At 40.1% G+C, this 18088-nt stretch overlaps 1 protein-coding gene across 2 annotated transcripts in view; it reads right to left on the bottom strand.

The window, feature by feature from the left end:
• Window positions 1-6477: 6477 nt before the first annotated feature.
• NAA15 (N-alpha-acetyltransferase 15, NatA auxiliary subunit) overlaps window positions 6478-18088 on the bottom strand; it is a 62283-nt gene continuing 50672 nt past the window's right edge. The window contains exons 18-20 of one of the 2 annotated variants that reach the window (XM_073341162.2): window positions 14941-15084; window positions 12123-12220; window positions 6478-7948 (exon numbers count right to left, since the gene is read on the bottom strand). In XM_073341162.2, coding sequence (XP_073197263.1) covers window positions 7748-7948; window positions 12123-12220; window positions 14941-15084 — 443 coding nt within the window. In that variant the 3' untranslated portion in view covers window positions 6478-7747. The remainder of the gene's footprint in view (window positions 7949-12122; window positions 12221-14940; window positions 15085-18088) is intronic. The other variant, XM_073341163.2, reaches the window with a different exon arrangement.

Genomic DNA, 18088 nt, shown 5'->3' with positions numbered 1-18088 from the left:
AGCTTTAGTTAAAAGAAAAGGAGGACTTGTGGCACCTTAGAGACTAACAGATTTATTTGAGCATAAGCTTTCGTGAGCTACAGCTCACTTCATCGAATGCATTCAGTGGAAAATACAGTGGGGAGATTTATATACGCAGAGAACATGAAACAATGTGTGTTACCATACACAGTGTAACGAGAGTGATCAGGTAAGGTGAGCTATCACCAGCAGGAAAGAAAAAAAAACTTTTGTAGTGATAATCAAGGTGGGCCATTTCCAGCAGTTGACAAGAACATGTGAGGAACAGTAGGGGGGAAAAATAAACATGGGGAAATAGTTTTACTTTGTGTAATGACACATCCACCCCACATCTTTATTCAAGCCTAATTTAATGGTGTCCAGTTTGCACATTAATTCCAATTCAGCAGTCTCTCGCTGGAGTCTGTTTTTGAAGTTTTTTTGTTGTAATATTACGACTTTTAGGTCTGTAATCGAGTGACCGGAGAGATTGAAGTGTTCTCCGACTGGTTTTTGAATGTTATAATTCTTGACGTCTGATTTGTGTCCATTTATTCTTTGACGTAGAGACTGTCCAGTTTGGCCAATGTAGATAGCAGAGGGGCACATCACATTGGTGGATGTGCTGGTGAACGAGCCTCTGATCATGTGGCTGATGTTATTAGGCCCTGTGATGGTGTCCCCTGAATAGATATGTGGGCACAGTTGGCAACGGGCTTTGTTGCAAGGATAGGTTCCTGGGTTAATGTTTTTGTTGTGTGGTTGCTGGTATTTGCTTCAGGTTGGGGGCTGTCTATAAGCAAGGACTGGCCTGTCTCTCATGATCTCTGAGAGTGATGGGTCGTCCTTCAGGACAGGTGGTAGATCCTTGATGATGCGTTGGACAGGTTTTAGTCGGGGACTGAAGGTGACAGCTACTGGCGTTCTGTTATTTTCTTTGTTGGGCCTGTCCTGTAGTAGGTAACTTCTGAGTACTCGTCTGGCTATGTCAATCTGTTTCTTCCCTTCAGCAAGTGGGTATTGTAGTTGTAAGAATGCTTGATAGAGATCTTGTAGGTGTTAGTCTCTGTCTGAGGGGTTGGAGCAAATGCAGTTGTTTTGTAGAGCTTGGCTGTAGACAATGGATCACGTGATGTGGTCTGGATGAAAGCTGGAGGCATGTAGGTAAGTATAGCGGTCAGTAGGTTTCCAATATAGAGTGGTGTTTATGTGACCATCGCTTATTAGCACCGTAGTGTCCAGGAAGTGGATCTCTTGTGTGGACTGGTCCAGGGTGAGGTTGATGGTGGGATGGAAATTGTTGAAATCATGGTGGAATTCCTCAAAGGCTTCTTTTCCCTGGATCCAGATGATGAAGATGTCATCAGTGTAGCGCAAGTAGAGTAGGGGCATTAGGGGACAAGAGCTGAGGAAGCATTGTTCTAAGTCAGCCATAAAAATGTTGGCATACTGTGGGGTCATGCGGGTACCCATGGCAGTGCTCCTGATTTGAAGTTATACACTGTCCCCAAATGTGAAATAGTTATGGGTGAGGACAAAGTCACAAAGTTCAGCCACCAGGTTTGCCGTGACATTAATCGGGGATACTGTTCCTGACGGCTTGTAGTCCATCTTTGTGTGGAAAGCTGTAAAGTTGTATTCTTCTCACTTAGCTAGTTATAGAAGGATAAAAGAAAGAAACAAAATCACTGTCTGCTGGTGTAAGGGCCTTCCCTTACTGTGACAGTCTGGGGCCCTGTTCTTAGGCTAAGGCCTTTGGCTAAGCAGCAGAGGCATCCGTAAGCTGGGAAGCGACCGGTCACATCCTCACATTCCAAACTAATCACACTGAAATAAGGTGCTATTGGGCTGTTAGGAATACAATCCTGTCCAGATAATGCCTATCACCTCCAGAAAGGAGTACTTGTGGCACCTTAGAGACTAACCAATTTATTTGAGCATAAGCTTTCGTGAGCTACAGCTCACTTCATTGGATGCATGCCGTGGAAACTGGGTATGCATAATTTTGCTGGGTGTACACTAATTAAGGTGGTGGGGATATAATTGGTTAGCTAATCATGCTACAATATGTTAGGATTGGTTAGTTAAATTTCAGTAAAATGATTGGTTAAGGTATAGCTAAGCAGAACTCAAGTTTTACTATATAGTCTGTAGTCAATCAGGAAATAAGTGGGGGAACGGGAACAGGGGTAGGGGAATTGGAATCATGTTTTGCTAAGTGGTGAAGAATGGGAACAGGGACACAGGTAAGGCTCTGTGGTGTCAGAGCTGGGAAGGGGGACACTAAGGAAGGAAACTGGAATCATGCTTGCTGGAAGTTCACCCCAATAAACAGCAAATTGTTTGCACCTTTGGGTATTGTTGTGCTCTGTTCATGCGAGAAGGACCAGGGAAGTAAGTAGGTGAAGGAATAAGCCTCCTAACAATTGCACCTTATTGCTATTACCATTTGTCTACATTTACAGCACCTCTCCTCAGAGGATCCCACAGCACTTGGCCATTGATATTTGAAAAAAAATGTTTACTAACATCATGTACAACTAAACTATTTCACTTCAAAACGGACCTGCCTTGTCAGTGTCAGGTATAGGCTATACTTGTAATACTGATTTGAGTGTTTGGAGAAAGGAACTGAGGTTAGTCCTTAAATTTCAACACCCTACACAGGTTTGGTGTTCATTCATAGTACTGAAGTTTAATTTAAAGGAAATCAGCTACTAGTCATTGAAGCCAAGAATTTGAGATCCTTATAAAAATCCCTTTTTGAATCTTAAGAATATCCAAAATTATCCTAATTCTCACAAAAATTGTGTGGTTTTGTGGAAGGGATATTAAACCTTCTATTTCAGGGTTTAAGCCAATCTCTGTTAGAGATTAAAATGAGATATAATGTGTGTGTATGGGAACAGGGCAGATTATCCCACATCCATCTACTGCAAGGTTCTTGCATCTTCTTCTGAAGCATCTGGGGCTGGCCATTGTCAGAAACAGGATAGTGGACTAGATGGACTTTGGGTCTGATCTACTATGGCAATTTCCATGTTCCTTCTAATCTCTTTATAGCAAGGCAGGTCAAACTACTTCTCACTAATGCTTATATCAACCTAATTTTCAGAGGGTTTAAGTGAACAGACATTTAAATGCCTGCAGCAGTATATGTACGTTACTTTTACCCCATATTTGTTGAGCTTGCTAAAGTAAGTAGGTTTTATTCATGCCCAGTACTCAAGATGATCAATGTCCTTGGAAGAATGACCTTGGCATCTCCTCTTAAAGCTGTATTAGAGCAATACACCCTCACCAAAAACTTTATAAACAGGTAGTTTGGGACTGTTCTAGAGTACTCAACAAGTCAATTGTAGAGTTACTCAATGTTGCCAGTGCAGACTAGATCCCAGTTCAAAATGAGTTATGAAAACAAGTAATGAGTCTTTTTTTTCCCTACTCCCACGGAACAGAAAGAGAGACCTTTCTAAACTACTTCAAACTGAAGCCATTTTTAAACCAGTCATGCAAGGGCGAGTTTCAATTCAGTGTTTAATTTTAATTCAGTACATTTAGATCACAATATTGTACCAAACTGTTTTCGATTTGTGTGGCTGGTGGCATGCAACCCCAGCTGAACCATCCTTATTGGAATGGTAATTTTGCAGTGAAGTTGGCACTGGTTATAGTGGCCTTACAAGAAAACATCTTATCAAAGGTCTTAGCTTTATGTTTGAACCTTTTACTTATTAAACTTTAAATAGCGCTGTTAATTATATGTACAAGACGCAAAGAAGGCATGGTACAGATATCTCAAGAACGTGGATAGGACCGACAGGAGAGGGTAAATTCCAGAAAGGATAATCAAGTGACAGTTTTTCCACTCTATCTGCCCTAGTCATATACATTTATGTAGCAAGCAGAAAAAAAAAAATGAAGGGGGGGAGGGAAAGAGATCAACAGGGGAAAATGTTCTATGTTTCCTTACAATTGGTAGTATTAGTCTATTTTGGGATCACTGCTTGGAGCAGCTCCCTGCTGAAGAATGTAGTACTGCAAGAATTGATGGAAGATGAAACTTTATGTATTTCCTCTGTGGTGGAAAATACCATTTTTATTCAGGATGCCACCACAGAATGTGTTGCATGGGCTCTGATTTTCTCTCAAATTGATTTATCAGTGGTGTAATAGAACTCAATATTGCAGAGCTTGATGCACCTACCTATGCATTACTTTGATGCTTTCAAAGGCAGGCATTTAAGGCCAAAGAAACAAAGATGGACTCCTGAATTGATTGGTTCTACTAAGATATTTTCCTGCTCTTCTCTTGTGCTTTCTTTTTGGGTATTGGAACTTCAGGCAAAATGAGGAGGGGAAAGCACAGAGAACCCATTCTGCCATTTGTGTTCCCAATGAAATTTGGTCTGCATCTCCTATGGAAAGTCTCACCCTTTGCATCTTGGGCTAGTTCCCTAAATACCATCTTGGTTCAGGGACCACTTTATTTATCTGCTGACAACTTTGTTACCTTTTGTAGCAAGTCTCCTCTTTATGTGGATTACCCTGAGGCACACTAGGTGATCTTCTGTCAGGGCCAGAGCCTGATTGGCTTTGACATTTAGACTTCAGCTTCTTATATCATGTATGCTGTGATTGTAATATTGTCTGATTGAACGAGGAAGTGCTCCTTCCTCAGGTGATATCGGACATCTCAAAGAGCCAACTCAACTGCTACCATCTCTAGGAAGCTGAGGCTCTGAAGTCCTCCTGATCTTGACCATGTTCTGTGTATTGTGATGCCCCTAGTGTGCTCCTCACCTTCAAAGACTGGTGTCAATGACGAGTATTTTGGGGTTCAGAATAGGAAGGCAGGCTCCTACCATCAGTGGGGGCTTTGTTGCCACCAGCTGAAGGAATGAATTATTCTGGATGATAGTTTCACATTCCTCTGCATTTCTTGCTGGAAATGGTTCCAAAACTTGAATCCCAGCAGTTCTCAATACATTCCTACCCACGAAGTATGCTCTATGCATGAAACAAGAACATACAGAAGCTAAGGTAAAGATGGATGGATGACACACTTGTTCCATGTGATACTTCAAAGATCAGTGCTGGGATCTTAAAAGCCTTCTTCACATAGGGAAAATTAGTTTAGCTTATCTAGCCTTGTAAGTGCACAGTCCTCCCAGAGCAGATCAAAGAACTCTTTATCATGAACCACTGTGCCTGAAGGATTGATCGGGGTGAAGCTTTGAACAGAGATGGTGTGGCGGTGGCTCTAGTAACCACAGCTTGTGGGGGGGGGGACGGGAGGGGGGTGAGACAGAGGCCCAAACAAGCCTTATTGATTGAGTCACTTGGCAGAGTGAAGGTGATGGAGTGCCTCTTGGCATTCCCTGTTTTGCCTGATCCATCATGATGAAGAGAGAACAAATACAGAGAATGAGTTTAGAGAGTGGTCCCATTCATACAGCAGAGCCCCAGAACGGAGAGAATGAGGGGGGGAAAGATTTTGCTCTCTGCTGACTCACAATTAACTACAAAAAGGCAGAAGCACAGAACTGCCTGCCTACAGTACCAGAGGCAGAGAAAGTGGCATGATGGTTGAAGCAGCATGGCCAAAACTCAGACCCTTATGGACAAGGCTGAATTGCCTTCAGTATTTGCAGAAGAGGTGTAGTCCAAATGTCTTGGGACTGAAGGACGGGTCAGGCTCTATACATCAGCACCAGTCGCAGAGTCAGTTAAAAAGTTTCCAAGGTATTTGAGTTCCTGAAAGCCTGGCAAATTAAAACACATATATGGCAATGCAACTTACATTTCACTACATTTACAATATGAACTAGACCATTTGCATACACAAGAATAAGTCTGTATCCATGAAAACCATGCTTATAAGTGATGCTGAATGCATTACATGGAAAAAAATCAATAGTAAAAATTGCCCTTCCTATTTTAAGAGGAGGGTTAGAGAAACAAGTAGCCCCCCTAAAGGCCACAATTATAAAAAGTGTCAATCATTAAATTCCACAATATGAAAAAAGATACAATTTATACTTTCACTTCATTATGATATTCTATAATTGAAATATTGCAAAGAAGGCACTGACTTTTTAGCCTGTGGTCAATTTTTTCATTGCTTTATGGTCCATAAAAGCATTGGGCACTTCTCTCATCTATACCATTAATGCAGGTTGCTTGAACTTTATTTTGCAAGTGACGAATTGCAGTCCACAATAGCGGTCAGCATAATCTTTGTTGTTGGGATTCTGAAGCCAAGTAGTAATGCATTTTGTATTATTGGATTTCCCTGATATGAAGCACTAATAATATAATGCATTAGCACTTAATATACAATCAAAGTCCACCCATCAGCAGTGACACATTAACAGTGGAACTGAACAGCATATTAAATCAACTCTGAACTGCACCTCTCTCTTCAGCCAGTAATTTACAAAGTCCAACACAGACTGGTTAAAATATTCACACAACTGTTTTTCAAAACATTTTATTGCATTATATTTGGTACCTTATGTTTGACAAAGGAAATTACATCTGTAACTGCAGGAATAAGAATCTGGTCTGTTATTTGAAAAAAAAATCTTGGGCCCCTTAAAAGTTACAAAGTCTTGTGTTTGCCTGAAACAACTGAGCAAGAAATATATTCTTAGAAATGTAGGGCTTCAAGTATTACAAACCTGTGACACTGTGGAAAAGTTCCAGAGGTATCTAAACTGCAGCACTTGTTATTCTCTGCATAACGTGAACAAGGCCTGCTGAGGTTTTAAACTATTAGTCTCTTGATCAGTCATAAAATGGTAGTCAGGAGTTCCGCTCTTTGTAACTTCAAGCCATAGTATGTTCTCATTTTGTTTTCACTCTCTGTGAAAAATGCACACTATCTTTCTAATTAGTTGGTGCCACATCACAGTGCATGATTTCATTTGGTTCTTGCATTACAGTTTTAACAAGTTTGGCCAAACTATGCTGTGAGGTTCATCTCAAAAACCAGCAGTGTTTTTTCTTTTCAAGTTTAATTAAAATGAAGAGATTGTTCTAACTGGTTTCCTTCAGTTAAAACCTGTGGTGCAAGAACACCAAACTAATCATGCACAGTGAACTTCGGAGACACAACAAGCTTACTGAACACCCTATGTTTCTTAATTCTGGCTGGTATCTATATGTCCCAGCCTCTACAACATCACATGTATGTTGTAGGTTTCTCTGTAAATAGTGATTCACAATGAATACTTCCTATGAATAGAATCATCTCCGTATCAAAATCAGTCAGATGCTAAAGCCCCAACAACTCTTTGTGCTCAGTGAAAGAATCCAGTGCTAAAACAGCGTTTTTGCTGTCTGAGATAATAGTAATCTCACAAGACAAATTTAAAGTAATATTTCTGCCACACACCTGCTCTGAGGGTTATGAGCCTCCAGATTTCATATAAATTAGTTTAAAAACATGGGGTAGGTAGGTAAGGATAAGGGTTTTTTTTTCTTCAATTTTAGCAGCTTTTAATTTTTCTTAAGAAACTGAACAACCTATATCCAGTAATATGTTAGATATTTTATATATATACTTTGTCAGCAGGATAAAAAAAGTAAAACTATTTGAAGGCAACATTTTTACTCCTTCCTTTCTCTGTGTAAGTTAGAACAATTCAGCAGGTGCGTGACAAAAATATTATACACCAGATATGGACCAATGTTATTCCACTCTCTCTTTTCTTTCTTTCTTTTTTTTTTTAAACAAAGTTGTTCATATTTCATTGGCCAGTTCTTCAGTTTCTGCAGAACTATCTCCATTAACCGTGATCTTCATATCCTCTTCATATCCAGGGGGCATGAAAGCCAAAGCATAAGGGAAAAGCTTATGACAATTCGCTCTGTAAGTTTCAGCTGCTTCTTTACAGTCTCCCAGGCTACCATCACTCAAAGCTTCTAATACCTCCATACAAGTCTAATTAAAACAAAAGAACAAAGTGTTAAATCTTCTTATATTCATCTGTGACACTCATTAAAAGATAGGTTTCAGAGTAGCAGCCGTCTTAGTCTGTATTCGCAAAAAAGAAAAGGAGTACTTGCATCCGATGAAGTGAGCTGTAGCTCACGAAAGCTTACGCTCAAATAAATTGGTTAGTCTCTAAGGTGCCACAAGAACTCCTTTTCTTTTTTCATTAAAAGATTTAATACTTCTGAATATATAGTTATTTTCTAGCTTCTGCCCTACTCTCAAATGTGTATTTTTCTAAATAAATACATATACAGAACATTATGCATATTTGAGAAAGTTGTATGAACATTTATAGGCTTAGTTTAAGGGCATTACTGCAAAAGCCTTCTGATAGCATATTGTAAAAATACTAAATTTACTCTCTAGAGTGAAAGCATCAAGTAGTTGCAGAGTCTTTTAACACAAATAATTATCACTTCACTTTGTTGACTTTGCTGAGAGAAAAAACTGGAAGAGTATCAAAGGGTCAATACCACACAGTTCCAGAGGTCAGCAATTCCAGTGATAAAGCATTTGATTTAAATTTTGTTTCTAGCTTTACCTACACAATGATTCTAGATGAAATCGGAAGTATTTTTTCCTAAATATTTGGACCGTACCATTATGTGATTGTGTCTAGGACTCACTAGGGTTTATAAAACCAAGGAGAAAATACTTATCAGTCGTTATTTTTCCATGTATAGGTGTTTTGCATTGCAAGAGATCCATATTCCTGCAATAACACTCCTCACACATAACTAGTGGGACCTCATTGCTCAAAATCCTCAGCCAATGGGTTCCAGAAGGAACCAGTGCAGCGGAGCTCTACATAAGCCACAGTGCTTCCAAGTATTAGCTCTTACGTAAAAGGTGTGATTCTTAAAAAACTGTTACAGAATCCCCAACTCTAAGGCAAAAAGAGGTCAAGTTACAGGCAGAAAAATACTATTCAAAAATTACAGGGAAGTATATTTTCTTTTTATCAAATGTAGATGCCTTGCAATAGATCCAAGTCCCTGGAGACTCAAAGAGTTACAAGAATCATGTGCCTTTTGTTAAAAAAAGGTATAGAACTCTGCATTAAATTGGGCCTGCAAGTAGAAGAGTTTGGAAAGAATACTTGAAGGCACCTTGATAACCACACAGGGAAAAGATACTCGACCAGAAGAATGACATAGTTTAGAGAAAACTGTGGAGAACCATCTACAAATTATAAAGACATCTACTAAATAAATAAAACATCTGGGAGGTATAACAGGTGGAGCATCCATAACCCAAAGACTTACAACATTGGTGGCAAAAATCTAGATTTTTACTATACGGCTGAATCCAAGCAATAATACTTTGAGCATCTGAAAACTCCATGTAGTTTCCCTACATTTATTAAAAAGGGTAAATGAGACGACTTGGATAATTATAGGCTTGTCAGCCTGACATTGATCCTGGGCAAGATAATTAAGCAGCTGATACTCAATTAATAAGGAGTTAAAGGGTAATGTAATTAATGTCAATCACCAGGGGTTTACAGAAAATACATCCTGTCAAACTAATATGGTATCTTTATTGATGAGATTACAAGTTTGGTTGATAAAGATAATAGTGTTTACACAATATATTCAGACTTCTGTAAGGCATTTGACTTAGTATCACACAATATTGTGATTAAAAATCTAGAATAATATAAAATGAACATGACACACATTGAACGGATTAAAAACCGGCTCATTGAGAAGTTTCGAAACGTAACTACAAATGGGGAGTCGTCATCAAGTTGGTGTTTCTCCAGTGGGATCACACAGAGACTGGTTCTTAGCCCTATGCTACTTAACATTTTTATCAATGACCCGGAAGAAAATCAAAATCAATCACCGATAACGTTCGCAGATGACAAAAATTGAGGGAGTGATAAAATATTAAAACGATGGGTCACTGATTCATTGTGGTCTTGATCTCTTGATATACTGGACGCAAACAAACAATATGCATTTGACGATGGCTAAATGTAAATGTATACATCTATGAACAAAGAATGTAGGCCATACATACAGGATGGGGGACTCTATCCTGGGAAGCAGTGACAAGTAAATTTGGGGGTTGTGGTGGATAATCAGCTGAACATGAGCTCCCACTGTGATGCTGTGGCCAAAAGAGCTCACGCAATCCTGGTTTGCATGAACAGGGAATTCTTAAGTAGGAGTAGAGAGGTTATTTCACCTCTGTACTTGATATTGGTGTGACTGCAGCTGGAATACTGTGTCCAGTTCTGGTGCCCACAGTTCAAAGATGTTGATACATTAGAGAGGGTTCAGAGAGGATTCACGACAATGATTAAAGGATTAGAAAACCTGCTTTATAGTGATAGATTCAAACAGTATGTCTACACTGCCATTAAACACCCATGGCTGGCCCATGTCAGCTGACTCAGGCTTGAGAGACTTAGGCTATGGAGCTGTTTAACTGTGGTCGAGACCTTTGGGCTTGGGCTGGAGCCTGGGCTCTGGGACCCCACATGGGGGGAAGGTCCCAGAGCCCGGGCTCCAGCTCAGTGGTCTACAAAGCAATTCAACAGTTCTTGAACTGATCCACATTCTCTGCAGGCTGCAGTCACTGCAAAGAATAAAGATCTTCATGTGAGTCCAAGATTACACAAAGTAGCTCAAAATCTAATTTCTATTTACTGCTAATTGTTGGAACTGTCAGGCTAAGGGTATTTAAGATGTGTGACTGCCTGATAATTAGTGGTTCTTGGATGATGAGAATGCTATAATTAATCCCACCCTTCGAGTGGCTATTCAATGTTTTCCTAGTCTGTTTTTAATGCAAGCAATCATTAAGTCACTAAAATTCAGAATCAGACTTCCTTTCACTGGTTAAGAAAATAGTACCACAATGCTGGAAAGCATCAACCGCTCCATCAGCTAGCAGCCCTGTAAAGTGTGTTCTCAAAGTATCACTGAAAAACATTTTCTATTTTAGGTCTATTATACTGAAAAAATCCGACTCCACAGCTAGTCTACTATACTGGGAAGAAGAAACTGGTAACATGTGATGCTGATAAATGGTTTATTTTTAGTTTAACATGAAACAGCACTAAGTTATATAGTAAGTATATGAATTCTGCTGAAGAAAACCTGAGTTTTTTCTTCCAAGAATGTGAAGAGGAAACAGGTCTGCTACAACAACTGATGGACAGTGATCTCAATAGTAAGAAAGGAACTGGACAGCTGGCAGCACAAGAGACACCTGGGTTCTGCAGTTGGGGTTATATACAACGCTAGAGCCTAATGGCTCAGCTTTTTGAGCTATGGGCATTCCAGTCAAGCACTAGGAGCAAGAGCCAAGGAGCATACTGAAAAGGAACAGCCTTTGAAGAACCACATTTTCTAGTAAGTTCGGGGTGCTGGAAAAATTTTTATAGTGGGAGTGCTCAGAGCCATTGAACCAAACTGTAAGCCCTGCATATAATGGAAACCACTTCAAGCCAGGGGGTGCTCCAGCACCCCCCGCATCTCTAGTTCCAACACCTATGTGTAAGTGTCAAGTGTCTAGTAAGTGTCATTGGCATTGAAGGAGGGAGGAGAAAGAGGAAATTCAGAGGAGTTTTGTACATTAATCCAGACAGTTTTGATCTGTCCACTCTGATTTGTTCAAAATAGCTGCAACTATAATGACCTTTATTTGAGGTCTCAATACTAGATTTTCACTCATCAGATACACGTTGTCCTAATTCTTTCCTATATTATTTCTTCCTGAAAGAGAGAGAGTATTTCACAGATTTGAAGTCCATACGCCCCCCGAAAGGGCAGGATAAAAAGATTCCTAAGTCTGTGGCAAAAGCAGGTAAGATGGGAAAAAAGCTATTTTAACAGTTTTTATGACTGACAAAAACATCCTAAAACTAGGATTTCTGCCCATCTGCAGAATACCATTAAATGTACAGATTATGGATGTACCAACTGTCTAATACAATCCAAAACTTCCCAAACAACCAAAATGATATTGCTTACAGAACCAAAAAGTTGAAGGGGGCTAATACAGCAGGGAGACAAAACATAGGAACAACACTCCTGGTTCCAATTATCTAGAAGAGGCAAATCGCAAGGTCCAAAAAAATTAAAAAAAAAAAATCTACCCTCTTTACCTGAAGATTCCTGTTGGTAAGGGATTCATCGAGGGATGTTGCCATCTCTACTGCTCTTTTCTGACTGGAAGGATCCAAATAGTACACCATTTTGGCAGCTGCAAGAGAAAAATAATTTTCTCCAGCATAATATCAAGTCAAACGAATCTGTATTACACAATATAAAGACTGCACAGCTCTGAAAAAAATAGGATACTGAGTTCTAGATCAAAATTCAAAACTGGCCCAAAGGGATTACCTTTGGGAGTCTTATGTTCCATGTTCTCCAGATTAGAGTAAATAGATGGTGCTCTCTGTCTACTTTTTAATGCATAAGAGTCTACATAAAACAAATTAAGATTGGCACACTTGGTGGTGGTTTCAAAATACAGAATAGGCATGGAGAATGTACTAACCTCTAAATGCTAGTGGTGGCCCCTCTAGATCAAAGCTGAGGCACAATGTCAGGGCTGTGTTGGGAACCTTGCGTCACCACTGCCCAGGCTGTAATGCAGTAGTCACTATAATACGTAATCACCATTGGGAAAGGGTGCTATGGTAAACCATGACTTGAAAAATGAGGACACCTAATAACTGGATGACAAACTATTAGGCTGAAGTAAACATGGGAGATTAAGAGGGAAGGTTCTACCATCGGTGCTGCAACTAGGGTTGGTGAGGGTGCTGCCCCACCATCTGGCTTCAAGTAGTAATAACAACCCAAATACATGGTTTCCGCCTTCAGTACCCCCACTATAAAAATTGTTCCAGCAACACTGGGTTCTGTGAGGTCAAGGGAACAATGCCCTGATGAGAAGGCCAATCCTTTATGCAACTCTGCAGGAAAAGTGGAGGTTTGTATGCTTCAAATTACTGTCTGCACCTTGGAGATGTTTCACCAGCACTGAACATTTTAACACATTTTAGGAAACCTGCATTAATATAATACTATAGTTGACATTTCAGACATACATGAAGAAACTCAAATTTGGCTTCCCACAGCTATTACAAATCAGCCACTTGTCTATATGTAGCATTTCTATCGTCATGTATAATGTTAATTTTAATGCTTTAATATAATATTTAAAAACTACATTAAAAGAATGTTTCAGTTCAGAAGTCAAGCACTCAGAAGTTCCAAACTGACAGAATCCACGCTACCCATGCAACCTTAGTTTGGCCTCTTGTGCATATACAGGATAGCCTTTTATCATGATTATGTTACATTTTCCTCAGGACCCTGGCTTCATACAGTAAATGAGTAGTTATAGTGTATTTTAATTTATCCTCCTCATTAAACAAGGGATCGGTCACACACTGACTGTAAACCATCTAAATCCTGCACTGAATAAAAACAATTATTATTAATTTCCTGGTGAGTGTGTATCCTGAGCACTGTTCCCTCTAAGCTGTGCGTGTGTGCGCACACACACAGATCCTAAACCCCACACACATGGCGAAACACCACGCGCACAAAAATTTGCACAGAAGCACAATTTGCACAGAAGAAATTTTTTGCGCAAACACCCTGTCAAAAATTAGAGGGAACATTGATCCTGAGTTCACCATACTATCTGAGTACTTTACGAACAATTAATTTATCTTTCCAGCACCCCAGTGAGATTAGGTGGCATTCATGCAACTGGGGAACTGAGACACAAAGAGATCAAGGGCAAAACTGTTGTAATTAAAAACAAAAACAAAACACCTCTTAAAGACAGAAAATCTATCACTTGGAATCACACTGATCCTCAACTTGGGTCATCAGAAAGACTGAGACTTTTAGACACACAGCATAGACATCAACCTCTTCAGCTAATGGTGTAACTGGTAGCAGGATAGTAGACTGTTATTGTCTACATGAAACAGCCACTAAAGAGGATGAGACACTTTGCCAGTGAGTTTCACAGCTATTTGCTGACAGCAGAAGAATATACAGACTCAGGACACCTGGCTGCAACTCCAGATAAAGGAAGAGAGTATTCTCTAGTGGCTACAAACCATTCTACAGGTTTCTGCCCTATTGGAACCAACCAGTTCAGACAATGATTGAGTACAAACTGAAGCAGAAGTTTTTCCATGACACAACAGCACTTATGTTGAGCCAGTAGAGACGGCAGTTGCCTGAATGTTTAAGTGCAGCATATCTAGACTACTGGACCCACTATTTATTATCTATTTTGATCAAATACCACTTGTTGCCAATACCATTTGCAGTTATAATCTCGGATTTGCACCAAAATTTAATCCAACAATTTCAGAAACATAAAACCAGCATTGAAGGATCACTTTGATTTTAAAATCAATTAATTATTGCTAGAATTAGAAAGAAAGCTTGCTGGAAAAATGTTTCACAATATTAAGTTTTTCCATTTTATGGAAACTTCCCATCACCAGGCTATTTTAAAATTAATGAATCAGTAAAATACAATTATTTTGTCAAGTGTCATTCTGATAAACCGTATCCCAAAACATTTTACAGAGTTAAACAACAGTTAGCGTTAAAAGATCTTTCATGACACTTCACTTACACTAGAAATGTCTATGGGCCAGAGATGATGCAAAGATTTTTTACACAGTGCAGCCAAGAATTGAGGCATAGAGGGAGAGATTATTAAGATATATAGGCAAAGAGAAAAAGCTGTTTTCAACTGAGAATTTAAATGGATACAAGAAAGCCATTCCAAATGGAAAGAGCAGCCTATCACACTGACAGCGTGGGAACAGAGAGAGGCCAATGTTACATGAGCATAGGAAGTGGGAAAGAAAAAGAGATGGGTCCTTGAGATAAATCCACAAAAACAGGAAACATAATTTAGAAACAACAAAAACAAAGTACCTGATAACCTATGTGGTAGTGAGTCATAGTTCTTTTTAAGGAAAGCTTCATTGAAGTTCTTTGGATTTGTTGCCCCAAAAAGCCGATTCATTTCCTGATTTAACACTGTTCTAACTGTATCAGGTAGATCTTTACTTTCAGATACTATTGGGTAAAAAGGAAAAAAAAAATCTTTAACACAAATATAGATACTTTCTACCATTAATCACAGCAAAATATAACTGACTTGAAAAATATCACCCACCATTTTTATATCAGTGTAATTGAAAGAAATCAGCATCAACTGAAAGTTCATTAAGATGAAAAAAGGTAAATAACCAAGAAGTTCTATTTTTTCCTCTATACTTTATCATTAATAAGCCTTTACAGACGAAGCATTGCAAGCTGTGCTTTTACAGATTATATTGAGGGTAAAGGTTACCTCGTTATAGAGATGCCAAATACTGTAACAATTGCTGGTGCCCAGAAATTAACAAAAATAACAGCAATTTACTCTACAATAACTGTGGTTCTTTGAGATGTTGTAGGCAGCGTGGATCCTACTGTACGGTGTGCATGCATCTCATGCACCCAAGACTAGAAATTTGAGTAGCAGTGTCTGTCAAGGGTGCGCATGTCATACAAAGACAAAGGGTGGGGCAGCTATGACCCTCCCTCAGTTCCCTCGCAATTCGAAGCCAGTGTCTAACACCGAAAAGCAGGGATTGAGGGCAGGTTATGAGATCTACACTGACTACAACATCAAAGAACCACAGTTACTGTTGGGTAAGTATCATTCTCTCCTTCTTTGAGCATGATACAGAATGGAAATGCACTGCACAATCCACTTGGAGATTCTTTGTGATGAGATGGCTTGGCCTTTGGATGGACCAGAAAGGGCCACAAAGAGGCAGGGAGACAGCTAAAATGGATCAGGTCCTATTAAGGTAATACTGTAAATGCTCTGGGTGTCCAGTGTGTGTAGTTTCTTCTCTCCTATTGTGTGTGATTTCAGGAAGAACACTGGCAAAGTTAGGTAAAAATCTGAGACTACCTTAGGGATGAACTTGGGTGCAGTCTTAGCACCGCCTAGATCCTATGGACGGATGTGCAAGCGGATACTGTTGCTAGCTCAACCTTGAGAGAACCAAGCACTTGCTTCAGGAGCAGCATATAATCTAGTATCTTTGGTATTGGTGCCTCAATTGAGTCTAAGTTGTTTTGGGCTGACCATATGGAAAATCTTTTCTACTTTGAGAGTAAGTCTTCTTGATGGAGGACCTTCTATTTTGTATGAGAATTAATGAAACTTGAAGGGAGCAACCTATTAGTACTGCTCAACCACCCAACATCCAAGCTGCCAGGTGCAATGACTGGAGGTCTGCATGGTAGATGAAGAGGATACTCACCTTGTGAAGTAACTGTGGTTCTTTGAGAAGTGGGTCCTTTTGGGTGCTCCACTTCAGGTGTGCATGCACCTCTTGAGCTTTTGATTGGACATTTTCCGTTGGCAGCATCTGTTCTGCCCGTGTGTGTGCTCTACACAACATTGTGCTGTGCACTGAGGGTATATAGAGCTGTGAGTGCAAATCACCCTTGGTTCCTTCTCTATTTGAATGTTCAACAAGGAAATCTGAAGCAGAGGGGAAGGAGGGTGAGTAGTGGAACACCCATAGAGACACACATCCCAAAGAACCACAGTTACTGCCCAAGGTCAGTAACTACTACTTCTTCAAGTAGGGTTTCTATGGGTGCTCCACTACAGGTGACTCCCAAGCAGTATCCCCACAGGGAGAAGGGAGCTTTGGAATCGAGTCCAAGACTAAAGACAGTACAGCAATACAAAGAACTGCATCAGATCTGACAGCATGGACCACGGAACAGTGTTTAGAAAAAGTATGCAATGAGGGTCATGCAGCAGCTCTGCATCTCTCAGACACTGGAATGCTCTTGAATAAAATTGGGGAAGTTGACTGTGACCAGGTAGAGTGTGGTATTATCGCTTGGGGAGACAGAGCACCAGCTGCGATGATACATCCAGAGATCCACCTAAAAGCCTCTGTGTAGAGATCGTGGACCCCTTGGATCTCTCTGCGATGGAGACCGTCTAGGTGATTTCCAAAATTGTTTGGTCCCATCTAGATAAAAGGCCAACGCCTGTATAATATCCGAAGTATGAAAGAAGGTCTCATACTGAGATCTATGTGGACTAGGGAAAAATACTGATAGATGAATGGCCTGGTTAAGATGAAAATCTGACAGCACGTTAGGTAAGACCTTATCCTTGAAAAATACCGTAAATGGGAGGTCTGTGAACAATGCCCCAATCTCCCCAACCTTGCAGGCTGATGTGATATCTATGAATATGGCCTGTCCACAGCTAAGTGAAGCAAGGAGCAGGATGCCATAAGTTCACACAGAAGCCCCATGAGGTAGCTAAATACAAAGTTGAGATCCCAAGAAAGAGTAGGATCCTTAACCAGGGGGGTAAAGGTTCCCTAAACCCTTAATAAATCTTGAGGGCATAGAATAAGCAGTGTTCTCTATTATGCTCCTATGGAAAACGTTCACTAATTGCTGCAAACTTGATGTAATTTGTGAAGTTATACTTGGCCATGATTGCCTGATAGTTTGCTATCCAAAACTAGAGGGTTGCAGATGAGTAAACCTTTCAGCCAAGAAGGTCTAACCTCTTCTGGTTCTCATAAGGGGTAGACCTAGAGTGATGCTGTTTACCCCTCTCATTTACTTCCATTACCATGGAATTAGGTGAGTGAGTGGGAAAACAAAAATTCTGAGTCCCTGGGAGAGACATAATATTTCTTATCTGCCCATCTGCAAGTTGGTGGGATGGTGACATGAGTTTGCCACACAGTCTTTACTGGATCTAGGAGCACTTCACTAAACAGATAGCACAACCCATGTGGGTGGTGGTGACTGAAAGAGCTGGACGGAGCTTGTGTTGTGGGCCTTTATCCTTCACATACCTCTTGAGAAGGTTGGCAGCCACCCTCTTCATAAGGTTTTTGAACTGTCAGAAATCATTGGCCATTGATAGTGGTGTAAGCAAGATGGCCTCACTAAGAGTCGAGGATGAAATAAGAGTTCAAAGGGTGGCCTCCTTATCCACCCTAGTCTCCTGCTGTTCAAAGGTCATCTCATGTTGGGG

This window comes from Lepidochelys kempii, chromosome 4 (genome assembly GCF_965140285.1).
Source record: "Lepidochelys kempii isolate rLepKem1 chromosome 4, rLepKem1.hap1, whole genome shotgun sequence".
In the NCBI taxonomy this organism is placed as follows: domain Eukaryota; kingdom Metazoa; phylum Chordata; order Testudines; family Cheloniidae; genus Lepidochelys; species Lepidochelys kempii.
The sequence above is the reverse complement of the archived record's forward strand: the minus strand, read 5'-3'. Positions and strand labels throughout refer to the sequence as shown.